This window comes from Orbicella faveolata, unplaced genomic scaffold (assembly GCF_042242905.1).
Source record: "Orbicella faveolata isolate gen_17 unplaced genomic scaffold, um_ofav_v1 contig_47, whole genome shotgun sequence".
NCBI lineage: Eukaryota > Metazoa > Cnidaria > Anthozoa > Scleractinia > Merulinidae > Orbicella > Orbicella faveolata.
Genome location: NW_028301577.1, coordinates 15,190,134 through 15,206,722, shown reverse-complemented (window position 1 = coordinate 15,206,722; position 16,589 = coordinate 15,190,134). Strand labels below are relative to the sequence as shown.

General features: G+C 48.0%; 2 protein-coding genes and 3 pseudogenes across 2 annotated transcripts in view; 3 read left to right on the top strand and 2 right to left on the bottom strand.

Annotated features, from left to right (window-relative positions):
* Positions 1-16,589, top strand: part of LOC110065443 (uncharacterized) — a 425,702-nt gene that overhangs the window by 20,202 nt on the left and 388,911 nt on the right. The gene's annotated exons all lie outside the window — the stretch shown is intronic.
* Positions 3,240-4,929, top strand: LOC149097302 (uncharacterized; annotated as a pseudogene).
* LOC149097301 (uncharacterized) lies at positions 4,861-6,235 on the bottom strand (annotated as a pseudogene).
* On the top strand, positions 6,299-10,168 carry LOC149097300 (uncharacterized; annotated as a pseudogene).
* On the bottom strand, positions 14,918-16,324 carry LOC149097299 (uncharacterized). The gene has a single exon (XM_089279769.1). It carries the CDS (start codon positions 16,322-16,324, stop codon positions 14,918-14,920), a length of 1,407 nt encoding a protein of 468 aa, XP_089135895.1.

Below are 16,589 nucleotides of genomic sequence, written 5' to 3'. Positions count from 1 at the left end.
TGGGCTCTGTAAATTTGTGCAAAACGCACAGACTTAAAAATTAGAGAAGTGTCATCTTTATTAATCAGTAGTATATAGGGGATTAACCAAATACCATTTCGCAGAGGGAGCCTTATTTCACCTTATCGCAGCCCCCACCATCAAGACTGGCCCTCACAAGCTCGGGCCGGTTGAACCTGGAGGCTGCGAAACGGTGAAATTTGGCTCCCTCTTTGAAATGGTATTTGGTTAATCCCCTATATACTACTTACAACAGGGAAGGGAGAGACCAATTAGAAACGTGCGAGCCCGTTGTTATACCGCCTGAGCCGGGATGACTCAAGCGCCAAACAAGTGCGGGTGGCTGATGCGGGGCCGGAAAGAAAGCTGCAAAGTTTCCGAGGCCATCCAAAATCTCCCTCCAGAGCTTCGTGAGATGATTCTCAAGGAGTACCTAGCGATAAAAATAAAGGAAAAAAAGGAAATGGGGTGGGACAAGGTACACGAGAATATTTTTAAACTGCCTTTCTGTCAATACAGGGAGCAGATTGTGCCGATGGTTATTTGTTTCGAATATCTGGACTGTTATTTCGAGGAGTGTTGTTTCCCCTGTTTCGAAAAGGAGGGAACTGTTCATAAAGCAACGCTAAACCCGCCAATAATACCTCTCGTAGAAGCCACCCCTGAGTACAAGAATTTTTTAAAAGCATGCTCCGGGGACGGTTATGACTGGCACGAGTGGTTCCTTTTTGGCAGGGAGCGTTAGCGAAAAAGGTGGCGACTAACCTTCGTTCGAAGCAAAGTTTTGTTTTGAAATCTGCGAGTTGTGTGACATTTTTCTCAGAAAGACTGGAACTAATTATTCCCCAGGCCCCTTGGACGAGCAGTACTGAAAAACATGGAGGACAACTCAAGATTTTTTTGTTTGGGCCGAAAATAACGAACCAGAAGAGAATTTACCAAAAAAAATACGCCCAGACAACGTGCTGTAAGTTATTTTTTCACCACAGAATCTGCTGAAGTGAAGCCAGCAGGAGGAAAGGAGAAAATAGCAAGATTCGATTGCAGCGTTCGATCACTCGTAACATGTGTTATTCCTTGAACAAGGGCCTCGATCGAGCCTGTTTAAGTCTTCTCTGCTTCTTGCATGGCTTCAGCAACTTGATATGTTATCTGTCTGACCTCTTTCTGCCAAACGGGCGTAGAAAGTTCCGTGAAAGTAAAGCAAATGGCGTGGAACAGCACAATCATTTTGGCCTTCAGAACTGTTGTTGGGATATAATTTATTCAGCCAAGCTCTAAATATAGCTCAAGCATGACATATTGCCACCCAAAAGCGCATGACATCATCTCGTCACCCAAAAGTGCATGCGTATGTGTGAAAACCTGCGAGGACAGAGAAGCAACATCACAAGTGAAAGGGGAGGCGACTGGATCAACGTATATAGCTTGAGTAATTATACAATTTATCAGCGAGCAAATGATGGTGCTTTTGGATGTGAGGTTGGCCCCCTCTGATTCCTAATACAGCATGTACAGGTGCTTGTCAGGGGTATGGGGTGAGACCGTCTACGGTGACAACCCTGGGTGAACCCGCCCCGGCCCAGTGGTGACTGGGGGGTGCTCAGAGGTCCCTTGGGATCTCAAACCTCGTCCGGAGATAAAACGGGACAGCCGCCTTGTCAGCGGCGCAAAAAGTCCTAGCCGGGGCTAGGAAAAAGAACAGCCAACGAGCACCCCCGGACTGGGTTTTTGCTTTTTTGTGTGACCTGTCACGCAACGTCACGCGTGACAGAAACGTAACCCAGTCACGCAACGTCACGCGTAAAGGTAACGCGGTGTAACACAATCATCTGTTTTTATTAAGACAGAAAGTTTTGTGTTTTCTCAAAATTTAGTTCAAATCTGCTGTTTAATCCGCCAGTTTTTTTCTATATTCTTCCCGAACCTGGTTTCTTATTTTTTCAATATCTGGCTGGATTGGATTTGTTTGTATTTGCGCAAAGTTCGAGCGTAGTCTCTTTAAGCTGGCGATATTTCTGCATTTCACGTGTGATCAGTTGAAACTCCGTGTCAGAAACCTGATTATCATTAAGAGCCTGTGAGACGGCGAGGTTAATCGAGTCATGTTTTGCAATAGCCAGAGAATGGATTCTCGAGTGCTTATTGACTTTGCGTTCAAGCTTCTTGTTGACAACGGACAGGCCAGTGGAAACCGCGCAAGATAAAGCTGCTATCCCGGCAACAGGCGCACCAACAACAATTCCAACACCAGTGAGTGATGTTGCGACAGCCCCAGAAGATAGAACTGCCATGAAGGCGCCAAGGCCAACCAGGGAATAGTGAAGCGCTTTCCGGGGTTTTTTGTATTTTTTCAACACAAGCCTGTAATGCTCAACCTCAGCAGATATTTCTTTTTCAATTCTGCTTATCTCGGTTAGCCGGAAATTCTCGGCATTTGTTGTTTCGGGAAGGCTTGGATAGATTCTTCTTTCATTCTCGGCAGGCGGCGCGCTTGGTGCCAACAGATTTGCCGAAGACATTGTGTATATAGAAATTTAATTTAAGCCTAATTCAAAAAGAAGAGGGAAGCCCTTGAAATCAAAGAGTTCGCCGTTTTCATCTTTCATGCTAATAGTGATGCTATTTATGGACTCGTCTGTGGAGCAGTCTCGCAAAACCTGTTGCGGAGAAGCCTGGTAGCTTACTTTTTCATAAGGCTTCCCTTTCACATCAAACAAGGCTAATACATCTGACCTTTTGCCATTGAACAGATTCTTTTGTTTGTCGATCAAGTCGCAATGAATAAAATATGTCGTTGGAGCTGTAAACCTTTTCACGAATGCCATAAAACCCAAATTTCGCTTAATATTAAACAAACCGGCTAAATCGCGATCAAGTTCAATCGGTTTTCCCCCAAAATTTTTGATTACAAGCTAGCCAACAGGTTGATTTATTTCTGTTACAAGGTCATATTTATATTTTGCGAACAGACCTTGTATTTCTTTTGCCATGCTTTCTAAATTATAATGCCCTGGGAGTAATTTACTAACTGACAAAGCTATATCTTTGTTTTTATCTCCCAAGGAGGCCGAACCTTCTTTTTTCAGTGTCCCAGCTGTTGTACAAACTGCAAGATATGAGTTTCATGAAATGTACTTTCGGTATCGGTTTTTCAAAATAGATAGTCTCTCCGTTCTCTTGCGTGACAATAGTGAGAACAACCATTTTATATTTAACAAATAAAATTGTGTTCAAATAATGTGGCCAATTTGTGGAATGGTCCTGCGTTAAAAAAAGCGGAGGCGGTGAAGAAAAAGGCGTGGACAAACTTTTTAAACCGCTTCCCCAAAGCGGACAAAAGCCGGTTCGTTTTCCAAGGAAGTGTTGACGAGAAAAACAACGTGACCGCGGAGGTGTTTTTCAAAGAAAGCGAAGACTCATTTCAAAGAGTCTTCGGTTCAGATAGGAAATATTGGAGTGCCAAAATGAAAGAAGCGCTTGGTTTGGGAGATAGCGGGGGTTTTCCTTACCAATTGTTGCTGCTTGGCTCAAAAATTTCATTGGCCATCCCTGCAGTACCTTTCGAAGGCAAAGCGCCAAGCTTGAAGAAAATATTCGACGATGCAATCCAAATATACGTCATGCCTGACCAATATTTTACAACAAAATTCCAAGAAATATTTCAAGAAACCAAACTCAGGCACACTTCTGCAGCCAAATCAAAACACTGGTTAGGAGGGCCTGACATGAAATATTGGCCGCAACAGCTTAACTTCGCGGTTTTCTGCGCGACACAAGGTTGCGGAGTTTCTCGCGAAATCTTTGACAGCGTGATGACTCTCCCCCTGCAGATAAGAGCTTTCTACAAATTCCACGTGTATTTCATGGTCAGGCGCATTTCGTACCAACTAGGAGGAATTCAGAGCATGAGCGCTTTGCCCGGAGACCCGCCTTTCAACCAATACAATAATCATTATGACGTTGCTTCATACAAAAGGTTATGCAGCGAGTTTGGCATAGACCCCTCGAGTCATTTCCGCTACAAGCACGGGGCAAACCACGGCCTGGGTAGCGTTTACGTCTATGCGAGCGGTGCGTCGAAAACTGACTACCTATACCTGGGATGGAACAAATTCAGTGATGAAGGCGGGAAAGCGATATAAGGGGACTTGATTTATTACATTGAGCCGGGGGCCGCTTCTGATACCCAATCGGACTGGTTCGCACCAAACACAGCATCAGGTTTGCCGCAGGCGGGCTTAGCGCGAATCAACCAGTCAATCGAGGCTTTCGTTTTTTGTGTTCTGGGCGTGCAAGTCAACGTCCGCAGCAGCATTCTCGGTTCGGGCAGTCGAGCGAGAGAAGCCCAAAGCGAGTTCCTGGTGCTGATGGAAAGCGCGATCACACAGCCTGACCTGGCCGTGAGCGTGCAAAGGTAGCAACGTGCGGTGGATCAAGCGAAGGTGAGGCTCAATCTCGCTGTAGCCCCCATGGCCTGGCTCATGCCCGCACTAATGATTATCAACACAGCAAGCACGATCGGTTACAACAACAAGCTGAAACAGGTGGTCTCCAGGATGAAACTGGGGGTCAACAACGAGGTAAACCCGGAGACAAAAAAAGCTGGGCTCAAACTCATGGCAGGCGGCCCGTCAAAAATTAACCCACCCAACAGCCACCCGTCCAACCCGATACACAAAGCCGCAACAGCCGAATCAAGGAAACCATCTTCGTCCGAAACTCAGCAAGTGCAGCCAAGGGCGCAAAAATAGAGCCCACGGCTCCAGATAAAACACCGCAACACGAAAGGAACAAAACGGCGGTAATTGTCGGTGTAGTCGGATTATCGGCGTTGCTGTTCACGGCTTGGAGGTAAAGTTAACGCTGCTTCTTAAATTGTTCTGACAAAAAGGCCACCACGGCAAGAATGAGCAGCAAGGTGTGCTCGGCCAGAAACCCGACGACTTGGCCGGCGGCTTTGAACAGGAAGCTCACGATCGAGCCAATCAGCCCGGGCAGCAGAGAACCGAGTTTCACAGCAATAGCAGAGAACCGAGTTTCACAGCCCAAAGCTTTGCCAGTGGCTTTCAAACCTCTGGTGAGTATCCGGATGACAGCGCCGATTGTGGTCCCGGTGGCGATAAGAATAGCGGTCAATGTCACGCCATATTTTTTGAAGATTTCCTTGACCCTTTCCAAGAGAGGCCGCCCCCTTTCCCTTTCCGCAATCTGAGTTTGCAAACGCGCAATCTCTTCGTTTCTTTCTGCAACTCTGTCTTCTGTGGCTTTTTTTTCGGAGGGCAAGACATTCGTATCTTGGATGATCGCCTGGTCTTCCTCGTTTTGGCGCTGCAGGTCGCTTTCCTGCTCTTTTAGGTCATCCAAAGGTTTTGTTTGGTTGTACCTTTCTTCCATGGCGTTTGTTTCACTTTCTTTTGCAGCAATGCTGGCCCCGAGTCTGTTTACCTTTTCTTGTTCTTTTTCTATGTTTCTTGCTTTTTTTTAGCAAGTCCAACTCTTTTCTTGTTTTCAAGATTGTTTTGATAGTTCTTTTTCAGTTCTTTAAGCCTACGCAGCTCTGCTTCACTTTCAAGATTCGAACCATGTTCATCCTGAATGGCATCAATCTTAGTGTCCGTTTGCTCGATTTTACTTCTCAGAACTTCCAATTCTTTGTTTTCTTGTTCTCTTTGCGAAGCTAGTTTTTCCGTCTGTTGTAGTTGCTTCTCTGCCTCTTTTTGTCTTTTTTTCATTTCTCTGATGGTATCCTGGTCTTCAATGACATCTGGAGCTCTTGGCCCAATTTTGTTTTCAAACCTGTCTAAAAAAACTTTGCGTGAAGTTTATCCCGTCATCTTTCATAATCTTGTACTCACCTCCACCCGTACCTACTGCAACAATTTTACCCTTGGTTTTCCCTTTGGTGCCTTTCATAATTGCAAAACTACTCTCTTTAAAGTTGGTAAATACTCTTTAACCGGTCTATGACAAATTCCCTTTCAAAATCTGGTTCAAGCAAAGGGATATCTTCTCCTAAAAATGATGTCTCGGCATAAGAAGTGTCAGGCAGGCTGGACTGCTCGTGCCACATAGAAGACATTTCCATTTGTTCACCCTCGTGGTAGGGGGCGCCAGGTTGGTAGGGAGTGGACCTAGTGAGTGGTTCAAAAGGTTGGGTTGTGTCATTGTCGTTGTCGAGCTTCTTGTCAAGATCTGGGTCTTTGTAAGCAAAGTCGTCGCCGCCTTCCGCCATAGCAATATATTTCAAGCCTTTTATTTTTCAAATTAGAAATAATCGCTAGTGTTTTATACATAAATGTCAGAGGTGCCGGAGAACCTTCGCCCAATGCACAGTGAAAAGACCGCTCACGCCATGAAGGCCGAGCGCGCGGTCAGGCGAAATCACCTTTGACCCCTCTGAAGCCAACCCCGGCAAGATGCTGTACGTTTACGTGCCCAAGCTAAACGAGAACGAGGTTCTGGTGCCGGGCTCGCTTGCGCTTGACTTTGACATCGACCTTTCTGGAGGGCATGCCAACAACTTCCTCGTCCAGAACGTCACGCTGGTGCTTGTTGACAGGCTAGTCGTGTCGTTTGTGGGAAGAACCCTGCAAGACACGGTTGGGTACGACATCTACAAAACTTTCGAAGATCTTTTCCTTTCGCAGGAAGAGTGCGATAACAGGATTCTTGAAGGGATTCAGAGCGAGGATCTGTGCAAGATCCGCTCAGACTCGGGAGACAAGAAAACCTTGGGCGGCGACGCTGAAAACAAGCTGAACAAGGTTTACGGAAAAAAGTATCGGATCAGGCTTGACCATCACATCTTAACTGACCACGGCGTTTTCTACCCCCAGGCCCTTTACAACGACCTCAAGTTCGACGTAAAACTTGCCGAAGCTATACACGTGGTTAAAGGCTCCGACACAACCCAGCTGAAATACAAGCTGAAAATATACAGCTCGAGTAAAAAATGATCCGCAGCAAGACTCTGGCAGACTAGGCGCGGAGTGTTTACTCCAGCGGCAAAGAGTTACTTTACGACCAAGTGATGCATGACAAAGAGGTACCCTTCAAAAAAGACAGTGACCCGAGGCTCACCATCAAAGTCAACGCCCAAAGAAGGTCACTGAAAGCCCTCCTCCTCCTATTTGTAGAGCCGTATACTGCAGGCAACAGAGATTCAGAAAAATTCATCTTCCCCGATCTGACGAAAGTCAGCGTCACGGTCAACGGCTCGCCCAACATGCTTTACAACAACGGCATCGAAGGCAAGGACATGTCGGAAGAGGCCCGCAACTTGTTTGTGAAAGAAAAAAGTAAAACGGAGCACATGGATATGACAAAGTTTTAAACCGGTGATAAGTTCGGGCTTGTGATTGATATGCGCATGATGGTGGATCAGTTGATGCACGGCAGTGACACGCGCATTGTGAACAGTAGGGACGGTGTCGAGCTGGAAATTGAGCGGAAAACCGAAGGCTCAGGCGACGTGAAATGCCACGTATTTGTCATTGCCGACTCCCAGTTAAACCTTATGGATACACAGCTAGAAGATGTGCAGTATTAAATATGAACATGGACCCCGGCAAGATACCCTTCAACGCTGTCATTGTGGGGCAACTAATTCTGGCAAATCGAGGTTCGTGGTGGACCAGATCTACGGCCCGTTCCGCGGAAAGTTTGACTACATCGTGCTCATCTGCCCGACGTTCACGCACAACAAGACCTACCACTGGCTTGGCGAAAATGATCCAAGAATGGATGTGATAGTCTGCGAGCAGCACGCCGTGGAAAAGTGGTTGAAGCTGGTGAGATGGCTTTTCGTGGGCACCAACACGCTCATAATCCTTGATGACTGCGCAACCTCCAAAGATGTGAAAGGACGTACAGGCGAGCTGGTGAATCTCGCCTTTTCTGCTTGGCATATGGGCATGAGCATTTGGGTGCTGACCCAGAAGTTGATGGGCATAACATCTTCCTTGCGGGAGAACGTTGCGGTAATCGTCCTCTTTTACACCCCCTCGGCCAAGACAACGAAAGCCATCTTCGATGATTACGCCGGCGAGCTTTCTCCGGACGAGTACAAAGGTCTGGTATCAAAGCTGAAAGAGCGAAAGTTCTCTTATCTTGTGTTCTTGCTTCACCACCCCTACTGGGTAAAGTCATTTGAATAAAAAATGAAAGCTGTATATAGCCTTGCACAATGGCTGGAGAAGAGGCCGCATTATCAGAAGTTATGAACCTTCTTCAAACCAAGCCCGAGCCGAGTGGTCAAGCAGGCGGCCTTGCTCCAACCACCCACGGACCTGACATTCCCGCTCTTTGCGAGCAGCTGGCCGTGCTTGTGTCCACAGGCAAAGCCAAAGAGGCCATCGGAGTGCAGCTTACCCATGAGCAGGTGAAACGCCTGAGCGGCAAAGAGGTCGAGAAATTCACCAAACGCTATGAGATGTACGTGGGCTCAAAGACAACGGAAAGCCTGATCGACGGCTTTATTTTTCTTGCAACCAAAGTGGTCGGAATGACCGTCAAAATCAAAGACATCGACACTTATCAGAAAGAGCTCAGAAACGACTACATCTTGAGCAAAGAGCTCTCCAACCTTGCTTTGAAGTGCGGCTGGTTTCTTGCTGCGGCCAACGCGGTGTTCATCCCCACAAAACATATTGATTTTAGTCCACAGTTGCCGGAGAAGAGCCAACCTTCTCGTGATGAACACGGTTATCTGCTTGAGGGTGTTGATGAAGTACCCGGATCAGCAACTGCAGAATAACTGGCCAGCATTCCTTAACAACTGCTGAGGGCTTGCCGACAAATTGTTAACAACTAAACTTTTTTCGTTTGCTTATAATACGGCTCGCTTCAGAATGTCAAGCGAACAATCCGAGAGCGCACCTGCCGTCACGGCGCCTCAGGTCGAGACCAAGGCATCACCTGCCGGAGATACCACACAGCAAGCGACAACTCCAACTCCAACCACGCAGTGCGTAAAAAATCCAAAGCGTGTGGCTGCTGGAAAAATGGTTGCCGAAAGAATGCAGCTGGCCTGGGAAGAACAGAAGAAAGTGGCCGAGGCTTATCACGCGGAGAAGGAAGCGAAAGCTGCCACAGAGGCCCCTGCGCAAGCCCCGACTACAGAAGGTGAAAGCCCAAAGAGCGAAAGCCCAAAGAGCGGCGGCCTCAGCGCCAACCAATGGATCGCTATTGGCGGCATAGGCGTTTCCCTACTCGGGATCTATTACAAACGTGAAGAGCTGAAGGCAATGGCCAAGCCCTCATTTGACAAATGCAAAACGCCGGAGCCCGTGCCTGAGCCCGCGAGTGTCGAGCCAGAACCTGCTGGCATGACACAGCGAAAAAGGGGATTAAAAAAAATGCTTTGAACAGTTGCGTGTGATGTATATCCACGATGCCAGACCAAACCATTGCTCTCATCGATGAAGCCTGAATTGGCAGAATTATGATATTATTGTTCAGATCGGCCGCAAATGCTGTGAAAAGGGTGGTGCGGCTTTCCAACGAAATGTTTGCTGATAAGGGCGCAGAAGAAAGAAAAAGACAAAAACAAGAAGCATTGACAAGAGGAATAACAGAAGTAATAATAAGAAGAGATGAACAATTAATGAGAAGACTATCAGAAATAATAGGAGAAGAATCAGAGGAAGAAGAAGAGGAAGAAGAAGCCGTGCAGCAAAAGGATTAAGAAAAAAGATTTAAACTTTTGCGTGTAATGTATATCTGCTATGCCGAAACTTCATATTGTGAATTGTATCTTGTCCTCAGCCGCAATTTTTGGTATAGGGATTTCGTGGTACGACTTCAACAAAATGGTTTCTGAAAGAGTCTCCCATCTTATCAGCATAATGTGGTGTGAAACAGACAAAGAAAAGGAAACAAGATGGAAAAAAGAAATTGAAGAAAGAATAAGAAGAAGAAGAGAAGAAGAAGAAGCCGCGGGAAAGACAGAATAATTTTGTTTTAAACTTTCCCGAGTGGAATATATCAACATGTTCACAGTTGATGTTCCCAAGTTTCTTGTCTGTTTCTTAACCTTTTTTGCTATCTCGGATGCGTTGTTCATCTTAGACAAAATGGCCATTCGAGCGACCGCCAATCTTTTGAGTGCAGCATTTGACGGCGAGGTTGCAGAAGAAGAGACATTGCGTGCCATGTGCGCAGAAAAGGACTCGGGGAAGACAGATTAAACGCACACAGTTTGGAGAAAAGTTTTTTAAAAATATACTCAGATGGAAGTCTACTGTGTGAAAGACTGGTGAGTGACGCCGAACGTCTGAGGAATGACAAAAATTGTTGCTGCAAAAAACAACCGGCGACTGCTAAAAGTTAAGTGCGCTGTGTGTGCAATCACCAAAACAAAGTTTTTGCCTGGAATTCCTAGAAAGAAGAATTAATTTTGTTTTAAACTTTTGTTCTTTTCTTACATCGATTGCACCATGTCCGACAACAAGCTTGTCAAGACTGTCATTGACGCCACTACTCTCACGGGATTAGCCGCAGGCATTGGCTGGGTTGCAAAAAGGTTGTGAAAGAGGATTTCACTCCTAATCCCAGCAGCAGCCCGATGAATTTCGTGAAGTTCACAGCCGTCATGGCGGGCAGCATTGCGCTCAAAAAGTACCTCGAGGACCAAAAAATTCTCCCCGTCAACGTTTAGAAAAAACCCCCTATAATAACGCAATGGAGTGTTCTTATTTCACCATCAAAGCCCTCACAATGGTTGTGCTGTAATTTTTCGCATACAAGGTAACCCGTCATACCGCTGATGCCATAAATTTTGTTTGGTCAGTTCAGATTTGCACCCATGAAGACTCCGATTTTTAGGATCAAGACTCCGCTTTTGAGGATCTTGATACTGAAGAATTCCCATTACCGGAGAAATGCCCTACACCTCCATACGAACCCCCGCCGCCATAAGAGAAAATTAAAAATAGATTTTACAACATATACAATGGCGAGCATCGCGACCATTGGCGGGGCTGTGTTGAACGCCACGGCTTTTATCAGCGGCAATTATCTGGTGAGGGCGCTTGGCGGGGGCAACAAAGCTGCGCTTGAAGAAAAAAAGCGCCACGACAAAGCTATCGAAGATTATCAAGCGGCTTGCGCCAAATACACACGCGACCAAACACAACTTCTCGACTGGATTGCGACCAACGCGCAAACAAAGGAGCAGGCCAAGCAGAACTTCACCAACACGGACTATGCTTTCAAACTCTACAACCAGGTGCTTCCTGATGAACAGATGGTACCCCCAAGGAACCCAAGTTCTCAGATTTCTACCAGCCAAGCGAGCAGCAGAAAAACGGTGAACTTGCATTTGTGGGCGTCGGCGCTCTCGCTCTGGGCTACGCGGCCTTCCGGTTCCTTTAAACTTTTTACGCCTTACTTATATGGACGCCAAACTTGTAAAGATTTACTACGGCCCCAGGGGCTACTGGAAAGGTATCACCACCATCAAAAAATTAGCTGAAGCTGCCAAGGTACCTGAAGAAACTGCAAAAACGTGGTTGATTAGGCAAGCACTCTGGCAGATATTCCTCCCTGCGCTGAAGCGAATTTCTCGGCGGAAATTCGACGTTCCAACGCCCAGCAAGGTCCATCAGGCGGACCTTCTTTTTCTGCCGCACAACAAGCTCCCTCGCGGCCTGCAAAGCTTTCAAATACGCGCTGACCGTTGTTGACGTTGCCAGCTGCTACAAAGAGGCCGAACCCCTGACTTTTGATGCTGATGAGGTCGCCCAGGCCTTTCAGAAGATTTACAAGTGCGGGCCTCTCAAATGGCCTGAAATGCAGGTTGATCCCCGGTGCGAATTCATGGGCGCTGTCACAAAAGAGATGGACAAACACAAAACTTTTATCCGGCACGGGCGTGTTGACATTCACCGCGACTAGGCCATTGTTGAATGTTTCAACCGCTCTCTGGCTCAGCGCTTGTTCGGGCACCAGTACGCCGTGGAAATGCTTCTCCCTGAGGGCCAGCGGTCCAGTGCCTGGGTGAAAAGACTTCCAGAAGTTGTTTCGGCTTTGAACAACAAGGTCACAAGCCTTATTGGCAAGAAACCTGCCATTGCCATCAAAGAAAAAGCCGTTTGTGCAAGGCCGTCGACACCTTATTCGAGGCCTGTTGGAAAAAGCGAAAAAATTCTCCCCTCTCTTGTTGAAGTTCGTTATCTCTACGAGCCCGGCGAGCTTGAAGAGGGTGTGAAAAGAGCAATGAACCCAATCTGGTCTTTGAAAGTTTACAGCATTGAAAGATCTTTTTCCAAACCGGATCAACCCGTTCTCTACTATCTGCGCAACGGGCCGAAGCGCGGCTTTGTTCGTGAAGAACTGCTCATTGTCCCTTCAAACACTACTCTTCCTCCGGCTACGTGAACTAGATGTGATATTCGATTGGTTCAGTGTGTATCCCGTCGGGCAGCACCCACCGCTTGTCGTAATAAGCACTCAGCCCCAGCTTCTGCTACTCGTAAGTGACGATCTGGCCGTCCCGCATCCTGAAACCTCTGTTGGTTGCCATATCCTTACTGCCTTCCGACGCTTCCTTAAAACGTTGCCATGTGATCTCGTCTGCTTCTTTGACATCGCCTTTGTGCTGACTTCTTTTTTTTACCCTCTCCTTCGTCGACATAATAACACTTCGAGCAGAGCGCGATCATCCGGCTGCCCTCGCACTCAAGCTTGAAGAGACCTGGGGTGTGGCCGCTCCAGTTGTCCCAAGACAGCCACTGATTTTTTTCCACCTCGAATTCTTGCTTCAGCTCTGACCGGACAACGTCCTTGAGCCGCTCGCCCGAGATCGCCATGTAGTTGCTGTCTGTGTCCATCTGGATCAGCTCAAAATCTCTTCTGTTGACGTACTTGTCAAGAAAGTCGTAGTAGAATTCCAACATCCGCAGCTTCGTCAGCTGATAGACAGCGATTCCAATCTGGAACGGCCGTCTGATTGTAATCCGAGGCTTACGGCTTTCCAGCTTGTAGGCCTGCCCGATCTCGTCGAGGTCTTCGAAATATGCGCTACGCAGCGCTCTGTCGACAACCTTCTCGTCTTTCGTGTATATCACGTTCGTTTGCCGATCCAGCGCTTCGATCAGTTTCCCGTAAGCGCCAGTTTAAACACTTTGGCGAGGAGCGCCTTGCTTCTGTCCGTGTCTCCTGTCTGGCGTGCCTCCGTCACCTGCTCCACGAACCAGGTGAAGATCTTGCCCACTTCGTAGTCGATTGCTCTGGAAACCTTCGTGACAACCGCCCCATTGATCACGTACCACCGCAGCAGAGGGGCGTACACCAGCATCCGTTCTGCAGACAGAGCGCCTACAAGCTTTCTCCCGTCTCCGCGCTGTCTGCCCGTTCTCGCCAAGTACTCTTTCATGTGTTCCGGCACAGCTTCGGCGGGAACATGTTTGTTGTGAAAGAAAGGACACATTTCCTTGAACATTGGCCGCAAACGTTCCAGGATCTGTATGCGAACTTCAGCGAAGCCGAAACACTCCCCGGCTTTAAACTGGCGAATCAGAACTTCGGTCGCTTCTGCTTGGCGGTCATCGTTGTAGTGCACGACCGTCTCCTTCCTGCAAGGCATTTCTCTGAGAAAGGTCGAGAGATAGAGAGCGCTGGCATCGAAACCGAGAATCTTTTTACAAAGACGCGGTTCTTCGAACTGATGTGACCTTATCCCTGTCACACCGGCTTGGTGCCGTCTTGTGAAAACCAGGCTGGGTCCACCAACAACTGCCCATTTGAGCATTTCGTAAGCCTCTCTACCAGGGCTGTAAAGGTCTGTGCCGCGCTCCATCGCCCCGCAGAGCAAATAGTGAAAACTGATCCCTGGCATGCCCACCATGTCTTTCAGAATGTCGATTCCCTTTTCGGTGTAAAAGTTTCTCATCTTTTCGAGCGCCTTGAGGCCCGGCTCCACATCAAGATTGTTGTAATAAAGCAGGCAGTCTTCGAAGGTGCGCATGCCCTTTTCTTTGAACAGCTGCTTGCACCCCTCCCACTCTTCCTGCGTTAGAACGTAGCCACCCTTCAGCTTCGAATACCAGGCCTTGTATTCAGGGAGCCCGGGGTAATCCAGCTTTTCGTAGGTGTCGAACTATTCGTAGGTGAACCATGATTTCACTGTCTTGCATCCGTAAGCTTTCACCCATTTATCATAGCGCGTCCCCGGTCCCAGATAGTTGATGATGTCGAGGAAACGGGCCCTCTTGTTAGCGAGAACATGATTTTGTTCCCCTTTTTCGCGACCCTGATCTTCTTTTCTTCCTCGGTGAGAACGCCGGCAAAGTAGTTTTTGATCAGATTGAGGTCATAGGTGCCCGAGTTGAACCCCAATATCGGTACCTGGTTGCACCATTCGTAAATGTTTTGTTGCTGCTCTTTCGGCAGCAGGTGCACGTCTTCTGGAACGAACTCCGCACGCACCTGGTCCTGGATGTTTTTCCCGCGTCTCTCCAGCTCTTTCATGAACTTTCGGACCAACTCCGCGGGGTCTCTTTCGCAAATGGGGGTGGGCTCTCTTTCGAGGGTGTCGCCGATGCTGACCGAGATCGGGATGTGGGCGTTTTCGATCGTCAACGTTCCTGTCGGCTCTTTTTGGTAGTTTTTGTCGCCATACGACTGGAAATCATAGATTATGACAGCGGGTACGTTTTCGTTTCCTTCTTCGGGAGTTCCCCCTTCAGAATCCCAACTTCGCAAGACCACGCTTCGATTACTTCGTAGCCCATCTTCCGCAGAACTGCTGTGCGGTTCAAGGTGGCTTGGTACAGTTCTTTGGCCGTTTTCCTGCCATTCAGAATCATTTGTTCTTGATAGCGCAGGTAACATTTTGGGCATTCGTGGAAGGGGCAGCCGTGGTATTGGAACACTGTCCTCGTTTCGTGGTTGTACCCGTCAACAGGAGAGGCCTTCATTTTTCTGTTTCCTCGCGGAAGCCATCTCTCAACCCCATTCCCCGGCGCTTTGCTTCTCGCTCCAGCCACAGAATCGCTTGAACGGATGCTGAGCCCTTTGGGGGGTACATCACTTTCTCGAAGGACGTCAGGGGCGCTTCCACTTTTGTCTCTGGGCAAAAGACTACCGTTTTTCCTGTGCTGCAGGTTTGATGGTGGCGTTGCAGATGACAAGATTGTGTGAACCTCTGCCCGCAGTGCACGCAGGCAGAGGTTTTCGCCAGCTTTGTGATGTCTTTTATCAAGAAAGCGTGGCCTTCGTAGACACCTATTGTCACAATCTTTTTGAGTTTGGGGTTTGGGTTTATTCTGAGATGCCATACCACTTCACCTCCTACCAAACGCTCAGGCTCGTAGACACGTATTCCGAGCAGAGATGAGACGGGCGAGCCCTTGTTCAGATGGGCTTCCACCTTGTCCAACTCATCTAGAGACGTTTTTCTGAAGTTTGGTGGAATAGCTTCGAGCTTATAGAAACTCTGAGCCATTCTTCGGGCTTCTTTTGTGCAACGATATGTGCGCGCCCCTCGGTGCACAGGGAGACACTGCCATAGGCACAGGTTGTCGTTATACACGTCCAAAGATACCATCGACTGGCTATGGGCAAGGTTGCGCAGCCAGTCAGGCAAAGGCCCTGTTCCCACCAACGGCTGCCTGTCAAGCACAACCTTCACGTCAACGTTGAAAAAGTTTTCAAAAACCCACTTTGTGCTGGGCCTTTCAACTCTTTCATTGTCGAGACGCAGTTCTTCTTGAGTGATAAACCATTTTTCCGTGTCTTCCAGTTTGTTAAACCACTGTGAGCCCCTGGGGTTCGAGTAGTACACGATCACTGTTCCATCCTCAATGTTGCGCAACTGGTACGCGAAAACGTGCCTCAGATAGAACGACGCGCTTACTCTTTCGCGTATCTTCGCCATTAAGTCCGGTGTTAGGTTTCTCCCCAGACCTCTGATGAAGCGCCATCGAATGAAACGCCGGCCTGTACTCTCTTCCCCTTCGTTCTCTGCATCGTCGAACAGATCCAGAGTCTTCTGGTAGTCTGTCACTGTTCTGATTTTCCGTGCAGGGAAGGGGTCGTACTCCCTCAGAAACTCCTGCGTTTTTCTTGACTTTCTTTGGTGTGGAGGGGCTCTTGGCTGGTAAGGCTTCGGAAGTAGTGGCTTTTGCAGACACGCCTGCGTTTCCTGAGAAATTGGTTCTTCCAGCACGTTCTGGCCAACCTTTCTTACCACTGGCGCGTTCTCTGCAAGAAGTTGATCGAAATAACGCAATACCGCGGGATCTAATTCTGCGAGTTCTTCTTCCAGTCTTTCTTGGTTGTTGGAAGCCAGAGTTCCTTGTGTTATAACCCAAGGTTTCATTTCTTTAACTGATGTGTTTCTTTCAGCTCGAGCCGAACATGTTCGAAAAATTTTTTTGCTTTTTCGCGCTTGCGGATAAGACGTTTTAGTGCATTACCACCACAGGGCTTGCAGAGACGGTAGTCGCATAGAAGGCCGACTCCGCAGCCTCTGCAAGGCTCTGGCTTTTTCATTCCTTTTTTCAGCTGGTAGTTGTGCTGCCTGCAATACACCCCGTAACAACGCTTTCCGCAGCTTTCTTTCTGGCCCCGCATCAGCCACCTGC